The sequence below is a fragment of the Protomyctophum bolini genome, assembly GCF_963924005.1.
Source record: "Protomyctophum bolini genome assembly, chromosome: 4".
Lineage (NCBI taxonomy): Eukaryota > Metazoa > Chordata > Actinopteri > Myctophiformes > Myctophidae > Protomyctophum > Protomyctophum bolini.
The window spans coordinates 43,211,675-43,225,801 of NC_137865.1; the positions used below are offsets into that span (position 1 = coordinate 43,211,675).

At 44.1% G+C, this 14,127-nt stretch overlaps 1 protein-coding gene across 1 annotated transcript in view; it reads right to left on the bottom strand.

Moving 5' to 3' along the window:
• Nucleotides 1-3,435: 3,435 nt before the first annotated feature.
• Nucleotides 3,436-14,127, bottom strand: part of plcg2 (phospholipase C, gamma 2) — a 33,619-nt gene continuing 22,927 nt past the window's right edge. The window contains exons 24-34 of the mRNA XM_080762245.1: nt 13,565-13,637; nt 12,492-12,721; nt 11,804-11,869; nt 10,485-10,587; nt 9,756-9,959; nt 8,794-8,933; nt 8,246-8,357; nt 6,778-6,945; nt 6,410-6,498; nt 4,880-5,046; nt 3,436-4,150 (exon numbers count right to left, since the gene is read on the bottom strand). Coding sequence (XP_080618371.1) covers nt 4,108-4,150; nt 4,880-5,046; nt 6,410-6,498; nt 6,778-6,945; nt 8,246-8,357; nt 8,794-8,933; nt 9,756-9,959; nt 10,485-10,587; nt 11,804-11,869; nt 12,492-12,721; nt 13,565-13,637 — 1,395 coding nt within the window. The 3' untranslated portion in view covers nt 3,436-4,107. The remainder of the gene's footprint in view (nt 4,151-4,879; nt 5,047-6,409; nt 6,499-6,777; nt 6,946-8,245; nt 8,358-8,793; nt 8,934-9,755; nt 9,960-10,484; nt 10,588-11,803; nt 11,870-12,491; nt 12,722-13,564; nt 13,638-14,127) is intronic.

The window sequence follows — 14,127 nt, forward strand, 5'->3', positions numbered from 1 at the left end:
GACAACAGCTCCACACCTTAAATCTCTATACAGGTTGTTACATCATTGAATGCTACCAATATCTGAATAAAATGCTACAACGCAATAACATTCTGGGTTATTTCCATAGCACGTTTTATGAAGATATAATGAATATGATTAAATGAGCATCAGACAACCAACAAATGTATTACAAAGGATTTATTATTTATAAACCAGCAGTACTAACAATACAGTTTAGGTCCTGGTAGGATTAGGATAGAAAAACAGTGGTATAAAAGGTCCTATTAGGCACCCTCCATGCAGATGTGCTCTTGAGCAAGGCACTGCACCTGCCATTGCTCATTTAGTTTCACATCAACCCAAGATCCTGGGAGAGGAATGGGTCGGTTTCTCGTAGAATGAATATCAGTTTTAAACTTGCAGGGGTTCCTTTGCTCCTCACTGTGTCTATGACAAGACGTGCCTTTTCATGGATCACTTTCTTCGCACAGGCTTCATCATACTCTTCTTTGATTATCACCCTCTTCTCAAACAGTTTGTCTAGGATCTGGTTGAGAATGGGATGTGAAAGGCTGTTGATGAAGCTGCTTCGCACAGACAGCAGTTTGTCTGTCGCTGCATGACTTGGTGTGTGCTGAACATGTTGAAAGGTTGAAAGGTTTACATAACCTTCCCATGCACATTTGGAGGTGTTACTGCTGCTTAGAAGCAGCCTAACGTGGCTTAAACGTCGCTCTAAATAAATGACAAATGTCGGGACGTAATTGTGATAGGAACATTCGTCAACTTCAAATTCGGCTCTAACTGGTTCAATTATAATGGAATCATCTTCAGGTGAAGTGGAGAGTGTATATTCTTGATTTGGGAATAGTTTACACTGAGGCTTTTCAATGTAAATCTCTTCTCCAACTAGCTCCCTCCTTTTGTTCTTCACTTCGTCCAGCACGACGTTCCGAGGCAGCAGCAACACTTTCAGAGTCAACTGGGATGATCATCGTCAATCGGTGGTTTATAAAACAGGATAGAAGCCCCCGGCCCCAGGGGACTGTCTTGTAAGTCACCTCTCCATCTTTCTCCATCTTAAACCCCAGGCCGGTCACGCTGCATCGGAACAGTCCTGCGTGGGTGCAGTGGAACCTGTAGCATTCCTTGTTTTCCACAACAATGATATCAGGTGTGAATGTCTGCTCTAAACATGGGATTTGGATCAGTGAGGGTAAGGTCTGCTCTAAACATGGGATTTGGATCAGTGAGGGTAAGGTCTGCTCTAAACATGGGATTTGGATCAGTGAGGGTAAGGTCTGCTCTAAACATGGGATTTGGATCAGTGAGGGTAAGGTCTGCTCTAAACATGGGATTTGGATCAGTGAGGGTAAGCTGTGAGAACGAGGCAGAGAGGCGGATTCTTCCATCCTCAAACCACTGAAGGACAAACTTAGATCAGTTTCATCTTGGAGCTCCAGAGAGGACATCGATTCTGCAACACGATGTTCTTCCATCTCACCATGCATAGGAATAGTTCCCTATATAGAGAATAGAGAAAGGGATAATAAAATCAAGGACATTAATTAAACAAATATTAAACCAAGACCTTTCCACAACGCCAGCTCTTAAAAATTGAACATCCTTGCCAACTGACTGCTGGGTGATTCCTGACTCTTTGCCGAGTTCTCAGATTCTGTCCGAACCCGACCCTACCCAACCCAACGTGTTCGGGTTGGGCCTAGACTAAAATATATGCTGATGATTGGTCAGCCTCGGGTTCCATGACTCGGACAGCAGAGAACAGGCATCCCTGTCTGTCTGCACCTTGGCATTGAAGCCTAACCAATAAACCAATGATAATCGGTGACGTTACAACATTGCTTCCGTACAGTATGTAACCTACTAGCGGGCTGGTTGTTGGGATGACGTCACAAACATATCCTTTGGATATACGGTAATTCTGTAAGTTCCTCTTGGAGAGGCTTGTGGAAGTTTAGAACTACAATGCTAATTTAAACGACAGCACACAGTTTCACAAGTTTGTAATATGTTATAATTATAAATCTAGGAAAAGTACATTCAAAGTGTAACAAAACAGAATATTTTGACAAGGGACATCCCTAGTATCAATATTATATCCATATTGGTCTACGTCCATGTACCAAAGTTTGAGGCTGTAGCTGTGTAGCATGTTGTAAACAAAAGTTAGAGCTGTGTAAAGGCCAGCCAATTGGAAGACAGAGGGAACTCAGATTACACTTGCATTCCAACATCATTGCATTCCAGAGGAATGTGCTTACTGACCTCTAGGTGGCAGCCAAGCCATACACAACACATTGAGTCTTGAGTTTTGCATTGGGTTCCTAACATAAATGTTAGGGTGGATAAATTGTTGCTTTTGTATGGATTCTTTCTCAATATGCTAAATGCAAACCACACTGTGGCGCCAAACATCAGGTGGACACTTGCAGCCTGCTTCTGTATTTCCATTACATCCATATATTCACCCAGTATATGGTAAGAACTTAAAGAAGAGTTATTTCCTATGATGCAGGTGCAGAACAGTGAATCAGCTGTTATGTGTATAGTATGTGTAGGCTACTTGGAGCAACCATTATGCGTATTTAATTTCTCTATCATTCTGAGAGGACAAAGCATCACACAACCATTGTCCAAAGGACAAATAAGGGCAAACAGAGATACGTCAATATCCTCTCCATCACCCAAGAAACTTAAAAATAGACTACACATTCAAAACAAAGAAACACAAGACAATAACACCAACAAACAACAAAACAAAAACACACTGCAAACAAATACAAAACAACATCTATACAGAAGTACAATCCTCCGGGACGCACATGGGGTGTACAAGCACCAAAACCAGGAAGAGATGCCGGCAGACAGCGGCTTTTGGCCATGCATGGAAGTTCAGGTGTGCCTGCGCTGTCTGTCCCTGCGCTAACCTCATTGGCCAATATACCACCCACATCATTTTGCTCAACATATTCCAACTCCAAACCTCTTTGAAATGATCAAATTTACCCCCGACCGTAAAAGTGCTCATTTCCATTGTTAAAGAGGATGACATTTCTCTCAGCCATTGGCCAAAGATTCGGACGGCCTGTACATATTCTTCCAGTTTGCAACTTTTAAACATGAGACATAACCCAATGCAAAGGATGTCTTGATAATGTCTTGGTGTGCCTGTGTCCATAGAGTGCAAGGAAAGGGAATGAACACATTTTAAAGATTGTTACTCTTTGTGAAGGCTTCATCATACATTCTACATGATTGTCAGAAGATCAGATTGTATGACTTTGCCTAATAGTGAGGTTTCTTTGGGAAACACAATGAAACAATGCAACACAAACATTATCACAAGCATACAGTACTTTATTGACTCAATTCATAACAAAATAAATCTAATAAAGAATACATGGCAGGCCAAACATAATAATAATAATAATAATATTAATAACAATAAAAAACTTTCACTATGTAGCCTACTTTGAAGCCATACGTTTATATCAATATTTGTATTTCTCCATGTATTTCTCCAAAACATGTAAAATAATTCAATAAACAGAACGTAAAATATATATATATATATTTTTTTCTCCGTCCGTACTTCCCAATACCAGTTGGCATAAGTAGGACCATAGACTAAGAATCAAACATTGATTGACAGCAGCAAGTCACCATGTGGCTTACTTGAAATGTGCTGAAATGTTACTTTATAGATACAGTAGCTATAAAGTAGCTACACTATGTAACTTCTTTATTACTTTTGTATTACACAAATGGGGTGGTGCTATTTGGTCTCCCTGCTCTTCTATTGATAAATAGATTTCTCCACTGAGCAAGCAGGCAGGCTCTATCGGCACAGTGGTAAAAATGTCAGTACTTGTGTGGGGGGGCCAGGGACCCGGGTTCAAATCTGGGGTAGAAGAACATTAAAGTTACATATTGTAGCTTTAACTCAGAGTGTGATGCTCCTTTTTATACTCTGCGTAAAATGTCTCTAGTCTAGGATTCTGCAAAGTGGTGATGAGGAGCAATACAGTAACCATAGCATTTCACCCTCATGCAGGGAAGGAAGGCCTCAGATGGAGCCGGATGGGGGTATAGGTGATGACCTCATGGATAGAATTTACTGTTGTTTATTTTCTTCTCTTTCAATCTAAAACACAAGAGGACAGCACATGTTATATTGAAGGACTCATTCTAAAACACCAGAGGACAGCACATGTTATATTGAAGGACTCATTCTAAAACACCAGAGGACAGCACATGTCATATTGAAGGACTCATTCTAAAACACAAGAGGACAGCACATGTTATATTGAAGGACTCATTCTAAAACAGAAGAGGACAGCACATGTTATATTGAAGGACTCATTCTAAAACACCAGAGGACAGCACATGTCATATAGAAGGACTCATTCTAAAACTATGCTATTCAATACTTATTACTGTATGTATTGCTGTAGAAGATTCATGTTTTCTGCATTGGCCATCTACAATGGATGTGTCAATGGTGGAAAAAGTACTACAATTACTTTTTACTGTAGAAATACTCTGTTACAAGAGAGTCCGCAATTAAACATTTACTTGAGTAAATGTCCAATGTCAAGTTGTCAAACGTTTTCAAACGTATACAAATATTTTGAAACTAGCAGCTCGGCCATTTTCAAAAAGCCGAAATGTTTACGACATAGTTGCTTTCCACCACTGGGACACGCTAAGAACTTAATTCTGTCTCTCACTGGTGCTAAGAACTTACTTCTGTCTCTCACTGGTGCTATAAGAACTTACTTCTGTCTCTCACTGGTGCTATAAGAACTTAATTGTCTCTCACTGGTGCTATAAGAACTTACTTCTGTCTCTCACTGTTGCTATAAGAACTTACTTCTGTCTCTCACTGCCGCTGGGCACTCTGTTGAGGTCATTGTGCTGTTGAGGAGGGGCAGGGCGTTGGGTCTTTGGGTGGGTGTTTGTGCCGTACAGGAAAGTTTCGTTAGGCTCTTGCCTTTTCCGCAGTTGGCTAGAAGACGAGTAGAGTTCCTCCGCCACTTTCTGAGTGAAAGTTAGGATCACAATCACAGAATTCAAACTGGAGGGGAAATTTAAAACCTAGCATAAAAGTCTTACGTAAAAACAAATACGCCCCTTTTGGGTCAGGATGAGTTTTTCCCATTCAAAATCCCATCAACTATTTTAACCCATTAATAAGGCCTGACCTCAAAAAAAAAAAAAAACAATCTTCTAAATCCTCCAGTTTTCTGAAATAAATATTTTCCCGATTAAAAGAAAATAGCAGACCTACAAGCTTGTAGATCTGCTATTTTTCAATAGCTAAATTATAACATAATGTTTGAAACACCAAAAGGGGTTCCCACCCAAAATGGTTTGAGATCACATAATATGTGATAAAAAAAAAAGAAAAAAAGCCAGGCTTAGAAATGATTACATCTCTCATTACACATTTACACCACCGGCACAAATCATCACAACGCCATGCCAGACTTTCCGGTCCTTCAATGCCACCCCCAGTTCCTGCTTAATGATGCATGTGTCCCTATAGCGATGACATCAGGGAACGACAGTTTTCTACCTCTGGTCTGCTCTGAGGCAGGACTCCAGAGAAGAGCGAGCGTCACATCATGTCTCAGTTCTTTCATCAAACAAACTACTAACTATAACTATAACAAATCTAAGCAATCTCAGGAATGTTTTGGGCACAGTGAACCACGTGATTTCCTACTGTGGTTTTTTCCAACACTACTTCTGTAAAATATCATACAGATACAGCCACCTCCCTGACAGAATCGCCAGACTCGTTTTTATTTTATTTTGGAACACAGTTCCACATTATGTGATTTAAAATATATCTGTGTATGGAATTTGTAACGGAAAGAAAATCTTTAGTTTAGTGGGTTTGATCATAAATGGTAAATGGTGCATTTATATAGCGCCTTTATCCAAGGCGCTTTACATAGATTGTGCATTACATTCACCCATTCACACACCGATGGCAGCGGAAACCATGCAAGGCACCAACTAGCACATCGGGAGCAATTAGGGGTTCAGTGTCTTGCTCAAGGACACTTCGACAGTAACTCTGGGGGAGCCCGGGTTCGAACTGGCAACCTTGCGGTTCCCATCCAGGCACTCTACCCCTGAGCCACCGCCGCCCCTGTGAGGACTTCGGTACTCTATGCCAGTGGCTATCAAAGTGGGGTCTGGGTGGGTTAAATTAGTTAATATAGTATCACAGTATAATCTTAACCGCTTTATGCATATTTTATACAAACATAGCAGATCGAGAAGCTCACAGCACACAACGAAGTAGCACATCTGCCATTTTAGAAAAATTGCAGAATGTATGTATGAGCCAGCTAGAGCACGTGTTTCCTGTGCACATGTGTCTGTTCCTCACCTGCACTGTCTCTATCTTGATGTGGACCAGGAGAGAGGCGAGCTCCAAGTTCTCACTGTAGCCATTCTTCAGGGATACCGACCGATAACCTGTCAAAACATGCAAAACACTAAACCAACCTGCACCACTGTACAGACGTGTATGTATGCATGTGTATGCACACACACAGGTGTATATCGTCACTGTCGGGTGAAGAAGAAGTGAGTGAGTGAGTGAGTGAGTGAGTGAGTGCGTGCGTGCGTGCGTGCGTGCGTGCGTGCGTGCGTGCGTGCGTGAGTGCGTGCGTGCGTGCGTGCGTGCGTGCGTGCGTGCGTGAGTGCGTGCGTGCGTGCGTGCGTGTGCGTATACTATGCACAGGTGTTCCATACCTTGGCGGATGCCTTTGAAAGGAAGCGTGGCCTGAGCCAGGAAGTTGGGGTCTGAGAACATGTCCTCTTCACTGACCACAAAGCGTAGGAAGGTCAGCTCTGGTTCGTACACAGGAAAGGTCACCGGCGCTGCAGGAGCCTTCCACGTTGGGTTCAGACCGTTGTCACCTGGGGATAAACACCTGGTTATCACCTTGAACCCATTCTGACCCGAGATCAGATTCTGAAAATATCTTCTACATCCTGACAGTTTTCTGAAAAAGTTTCTATGTCAGTGGTTCTTCGATTTTTTTCAAAAATAGCAGACCTACAAGCTCGTAGTGCGCCACCTATGAGCTTGTAGATCTGCTATTTTTCAATAGCTAAAGCATAGCATAATGCTAACACCTGAAGATCCTGTGCAGCAATTTCTACCAGCAAGGATCCGACTATCAGTCTACAGTGCCAGTCTAAGACGCATACGACCAGACCAAAGATCCTTTTGTCCATGACTGGGAATGCAGGAGAAGATCACAGAAAGTAAGAAGAATCATCCCAGAAAGTACCAAAGTCCTGACGTCATTCGTTATTCGACGATCTTAAAATCGTCTTATATAAGCAATTAAGCATTATGGTAAAAAAAATTAAATAAACTAACTGTCTCAGCGACGGAGGTGGTTCTGTATCGTTTGCAGTGGTCAGTCACTCATATTTGATACAGTCTGTTTCTGGGGGAAATGTAACTATTAAATTCATATCCAATCAAACCGCCGGGGGATCATTAACCGCCGGGGTATTGCAGTCGCTGTACCGCACTGTTGTGACTAAAAGAGAAGGCAAAGCTCTCTGTCTACCGAGCAATCTTCGTTCCTACTCTCACCTATGGTCATGAAGTGTGGGTCATGACCGAAAGAATAAGGTTGCGAATGCAAGCGTCCGAAATTAGTTTTCTTCGACGGGTGGCTGGCGTCTCCCTTAGAGATTGGGTGAGAAGTTCAGTCACACGAGAGAGACTCGGAGTAGAACCGCTGCTCCTTCGCCTGGAAAGGAGCCAGCTTAGGTGGTTCTTGCATCTGGTTAGGATGCCTCTCGGGCGCCTCCCTATAGGGAGGTCCTCGACACACGTCCCACTGGGAGGAGACCCCGGGGCAGACCAAGGCACAGTTGGAGGATCAACACATCAACTCACTGGCCTTGGAACGTCTCGGGATCCCCCCAGGAGGAAGTCACGGATGTTGCTCTGGAGAGGGACGTCTGGAACACTCTGGTGGAGTGAACCGACTACAGATAAGCAGTTGAAGATGGATGGATGGATGGATGGTTCTTAATTGACACGATATAAGAAAAGTCTATGGGAATTCAGAATGGGAAAAAAAAAAACTGCGACCCAGGTAGGACGTGTAAAAGGAGGATTGGCAACAGAGCTGTCCATATCCCACTGTTTTCCTCCCCTTTAACACCCCATTTATCCAACATCCCCTCGACTCACGAAAGACAACAGTCTTGAACTTGGACTCCTCGGTGTGTCCGCACAGTTCAATCTCCACGAAAGGGCTGGCGATGTTGCGGCCTGGCTTAGGAAGGTGCCTGGCTCCGATCACCTGCAATGGGCAGCAGACAACAAACACTGAATGGCTGTCACAGAATGTTCACCACGGTCGTCATTTGACATGCCAGACCGGAGAAATGCACCGCAAAAGATAACTCTGAGACCAGATTCTACAAAACGTCTTCTAAATCATGACAGTTTTCTGAAAAACCTATGTTTCTATATCAGTGGTTCTCAAACTATTTCATGTCAAAGACCCCCGAATTAACTGTATTTGGCCGCCGACCCCCATCTGAAAATATGTTGTTCCAGGGACCCCCCCCCCCCCCCCCGAGTGCCACGCTACGAGCTTGTAGATCTGCTATTAGTGGTTAAAAAGCTATAAGGTGACACAGATGCGTCCTGAGGTCTAAGTGGGTTAACTTGAATGAATGAGAGTATGAAATGGTCATAATGACAACTGCGTGCGTGATCCTGTGGACACCTACCCTGACAGTGATGTTGTACTTGACCTTCTTCTTGTCCAGTTGAGGGTCGTAGCCGTCCGTGCGCATCGTCTCCGGCTGCAGGACATATCCCGTACATCCATTCAAACCGAAGAGGGCGTGGTTCAGCTGTGTGTATTTGTCTGTGCAGACATTAAATTATGCTATTATTAGGAATCTATTAACCAATTTTAAACGTTGCAGTCAATTCAACACTGGAGACAAGTCATAAGACTTTAAAAAATGTGCCTCCCTGTTTGGCACTCAGCAGCAATTAAGGGTTGGGTTGGGTATAAGAAATACTAGCGTCCCGCGGCCGACTCCCGCCTCACGGCTCACGCTACAGAAGCAGGAGATAAGACTCCTATGGGCCACATGGCTTTGAATTTGGTGCAGCTTTTCAATTTCACCTCCTGATCCTACTTACTAAATGCAAAAACAAGCCAAATAGATTTAGAAATGTTTCAGAGAATATAAATATAACGGAGAGAATTTGACCGAACACTTCTAATATTATATAATGAATTGCATTTTTTCATAGCGCTTTTCTAACTACTCAAAGCGCTTTACAGTGGTTCATTCATTCATACATTGAAGCGGCTATTAGGTGGTACGTACGCATGGCTAAACTTAAATTGATTTGTCTCTTGCATGGCATTCAGGGACGGATTAACCCCCACGAAGGCCCCTGGGCCGGTAATCTTTGCAGGGCCCCCGTAGCGCGTGTGCGTGCGACATTTTTATGTTTGTCAGTGTTTTTATCACATTTTTGACCGACATTTAACAAAATAAATGGCCAATGAAGGGCCCCAGGAGCCCATGTCAGGGTGTCAAACCTAGTACCTGACGGTCCGATTTCCCTGAAGGGCCCCTGAGAGCCAAGGCCCCCCTGGGCCACGGCCACACGCCCAATGGCTAATTTGTCCCTGAGTTCATTAGTGCGTGCTCAGACCCAGCCCACTGACCTGGAGTCTGGAAGTTGAGCGCCGCCATGTGACAACCGACCGCCCACAGAGGGTACGGGTCATAGTTGGAGGAGTCCACGCGCTGGCCTTTGGGGTAGATCCGACTCAGACCCTTGCGGTTGTACTCTAAGAAGGCCGGGATCCGGTTCGTTTCTGGAATCTTGTTCTCCACGAAGGAGCGGACCTCTTTGTATGTGTATTCCACTGTGTACCGGGATCAGAATTAGAATCTGAATCAGAATCAATCTTTAGTGTCACATCACAGGTGGGTGAAATTCTTGGTTGTGCAGGCTCATCATTGCAGTTAAGAAAGATAGAGAGAACATCATAAAGTGCGTAATACTGTATATATGACTAATCTGCACGCTACAATGTCAGCACATAATACATACATACAAATAAATAAATAAGTCATGAATGTATGTGTATAAAAAACCAAACCTGATGGGATGATACATTTACAAAACGTAGGCTGATGTGAGGGCTGTATGCATACATGCATAATGCATACATTAAAAATGCAATATGATTTGTTGAAATTGGTCGTTTTACTTATGGATGAGGCTATATTTGTGAGTATATTTCAAATTGTCTATAGTTTTGGATTTGAGTATTTTGTGCATGCATGTCTGTTGTTTGGTGGTGGTGTATGTGGGTATGTACAGTATATGTGTATATATATGTGTGTGTATATGTATGCGTGTGTGCGTGCGTGCATGGGCGCTATACCAAAGTTGTCTTTGTCCTTGCTGCGAGGCTGACAATAGACCACCAGCTCCGACATCTCCATGGCCACCTCGGGCCTCTTCTTCACTTCCTCTTGCAACTTGGCCTGGAATTGGACAGAAAAAAAGACAGGTTATGCTTTAGCTATTGAAAAATAGCAGATCTACAAGCTCTAGGTCTGCTATTTTTGAAAAATCGAAGAACAACTGACATTTTTAGAATCTGATCTCAGGTCAGAATGGGTTAATCAGACCAGTGTGTGTCCAGTGGAAACCTCGTATGAATCTGATCTCAGGTCAGAATGGGTTAACCCATTGAGGCCTGATCTCAAAATTAAAAAAAAGAATCTTCTAAATCCTCCAGTTTTCTAAAATAAATATTTTCACAATTTTTCAAAAATAGCAGACCTACAAGCTTGTAGCGCGCCACTCGGTGGCACGCTATGAGCTTGTAGATCTGCTATTTTTCAATAGCTAAAGCATGACATAATGCTAACACCAAAAGGGGTTCCTTTTGCAACGAGACAATAAGAATTACAAAATATGAAATAGTCTTCCACTAATACATCTGTACTAAATGACAGATTAAAAATGTATTGTGAATTACAGATTACATTACAGATTTGACTACATTACAGGCAATAAAAATGTAGGCCTATATTGCACACTAGCCGACAGATAAATGGCGAAATCGGTAATCTATTTCACCAGCTCAAATCGCTAATCTATTTCACCAGCTCAAATCGCTAATCTATTTCACCAGCTCAAATCGCTAATCTATTTCACCAGCTCAAATCGCTAATCTATTTCACCAGCTCAAATCGCTAATCTATTTCACCAGCTCAAATCGCTAATCTATTTCACCAGCTCAAATCGCTAATCTATTTCACCAGCTCAAATCGCTAATCTATTTCACCAGCTCAAATCGCTAATCTATTTCACCAGCTCAAATCGCTAATCTATTTCACCAGCTCAAATCGCTAATCTATTTCACCAGCGCAAATCCCTGCATCTGTTTCATCAGTTAAATCTCCACAGATACAGTATATCCAACATTTTTCACAATAAAAGCTCTCGTAGCCTGTAACTTTTATTGAGAAAAATTGGTTTAAGGGAAAAAGGAAGTTGCCGCCCCGTTGTTCCTGCCTGTCGACTACAAAACAATACTACAACATGACGTAACGATGTCATCCGCTCCCGACAGGATCATATACCCTAAATGAAATGGTGCCCAGGCTACTTGGATACTAGCCTCATGTATGTGAGTCTGTGTGGTGTGGGAATGGGACCAGGGCCAGGCCGCCTGGTACCATTCATACTAGCCTCATGTATGTGAGTCTGTGTGGTGTGGGAATGGGACCAGGGCCAGGCCGCCTGGTACCATTCATACTAGCCTCATGTGTGTGAGTCTGTGTGGTGTGGGAATGGGACCAGGGCCAGGCCGCCTGGTACCATTCATACTAGCCTCATGTATGTGAGTCTGTGTGGTGTGGGAATGGGACCAGGGCCAGGCCGCCTGGTACCATTCATACTAGCCTCATGTATGTGAGTCTGTGTGGTGTGGGAATGGGACCAGGGCCAGGCCGCCTGGTACCATTCATACTAGCCTCATGTATGGGAGTCTGTGTGGTGTGGGAATGGGACCAGGCCGCCTGGTACCATTCATACTAGCCTCATGTATGTGAGTCTGTGTGGTGTGGGAATGGGACCAGGGCCAGCCCGCCTGGTACCATTCATACTAGCCTCATGTATGGGAGTCTGTGTGGTGTGGGAATGGGACCAGGCCGCCTGGTACCATTCATACTAGCCTCATGTATGGGAGTCTGTGTGGTGTGGGAATGGGACCAGGGCCAGCCCGCCTGGTACCATTCATACTAGCCTCATGTATGTGAGTCTGTGTGGTGTGGGAATGGGACCAGGGCCAGCCCGCCTGGTACCATTCATACTAGCCTCATGTATGGGAGTCTGTGTGGTGTGGGAATGGGACCAGGCCGCCTGGTACCATTCATACTAGCCTCATGTATGGGAGTCTGTGTGGTGTGGGAATGGGACCAGGCCGCCTGGTACCATTCATACTAGCCTCATGTATGGGAGTCTGTGTGGTGTGGGAATGGGACCAGGCCGCCTGGTACCATTCATGGAAATCCTCCAAGGGCTCCGTCGCCAAGTCAAACTGCAGACTCTCATTCTCCACGTCCTGTAGCGTCATCACGTGGGGCTTCCCATTCTTCCCGTCCTTTACTGGAGAGATAGAGAGAGAGAGAGATAGAGGGAGAGAGAGAGAGAGAGAGAGAGAGAGAGATAGAGAGAGAGGGAGAGAGAGAGAGATAGAGGGAGAGAGAGAGAGAGAGAGAGAGAGAGAGAGAGAGAGAGAGAGAGAGAGTGAGATAGAGGGAGAGGGAGAGAGAGAGAGAGAGAGAGAGAGAGAGGGGTTAGGCAGGAAGGAGAAGTTAGGGAGTTAACCCATTTTGACCTGAGATCAGATTCTAAAAATGTCTTCTACATCCTGACAGTTTTCTGAAAAAGCTATGTTTATATGTCAGTGGTTCTTCGATTTTTCAAAAATAGCAGACCTACAAGCTCGTAGCGCACCACTCGGTGGCGTGCTATGAGCTTAAGGGGGTAATACTTAAGGGGGTAATACTGCATATAAGGCTGGGGCTCCACTGAGTACATGTGGCGTTGCGTACTTTGCGTTTGGACAAAAAAACGAACCCGTGGCGAACGGGGGTGACGCCGTCCAGACCTAATGAACCTAATAAGACGCACAGACATTTTCAATGTGACCTATTAGGAATTACCCCAAACTCTGAACTCTGGCATAGATGTAAGCACACGCAATTGCGTGCACACACACACAGCAGTGTGCTCACTCAGACAAATGTAAACATAATACGCATTGTATACATATGCACTCATGCTCACACATACACAGTACACATTCAGGGGTTACACATCCGAGTTTGGATTCGATTTATATTTTTACATGTGTTGATGTATAGCCTATACATATAATAATTGCATTTCTAATAAGAAGCTGGTACTAGCAAAAAAAAAGAAGTGAATTCCTAGCGATATACTCACAGCTGTTTTTGATCGTACACTTGGAGATGTCCACCACACCTTTACACAGCTCACCCAATGGGTTGTCTTCATCCTGTGTCACAGCCCAAATACATCAAATAAAGGCTTGCAGTGATTAGTCTTAATGATTGTGTGGATTGTGTGGAAATCAATTAATTAATTAATTCATATTAATTAATTAATTAAAAACCTTCGATGAGGCCTTTAGGAGGGCCATTCGAGACCACAAGCGGAGCCTGCAGTACCACCGTTGCCCAGGTGGAGCCTGCAGAACCATTGCGGCTCAAGAAACCACCACTCCTGAATTAAGTGTCTGGTGCTGGGAGTCTGGTGCAACGCACAGGTCCTGGTGCTGGGAGTCTGGTGTAACGCACAGGTCCTGGCGGTACTCCTGGTGAGAGCACCAGTGGACCTGGTGAGACGTAGGAGGGGCCCGGACAGGAGGCAACCCACAGAGCCTATAGTCCCTCCACATGCCAGAATTGTACCTCCCAGTCCCGGGCAGAGTAGTTCCGGAGTGGATCCAACGGATTGTGTGGCCCTCATGGTCTTTCCCTAGTGGG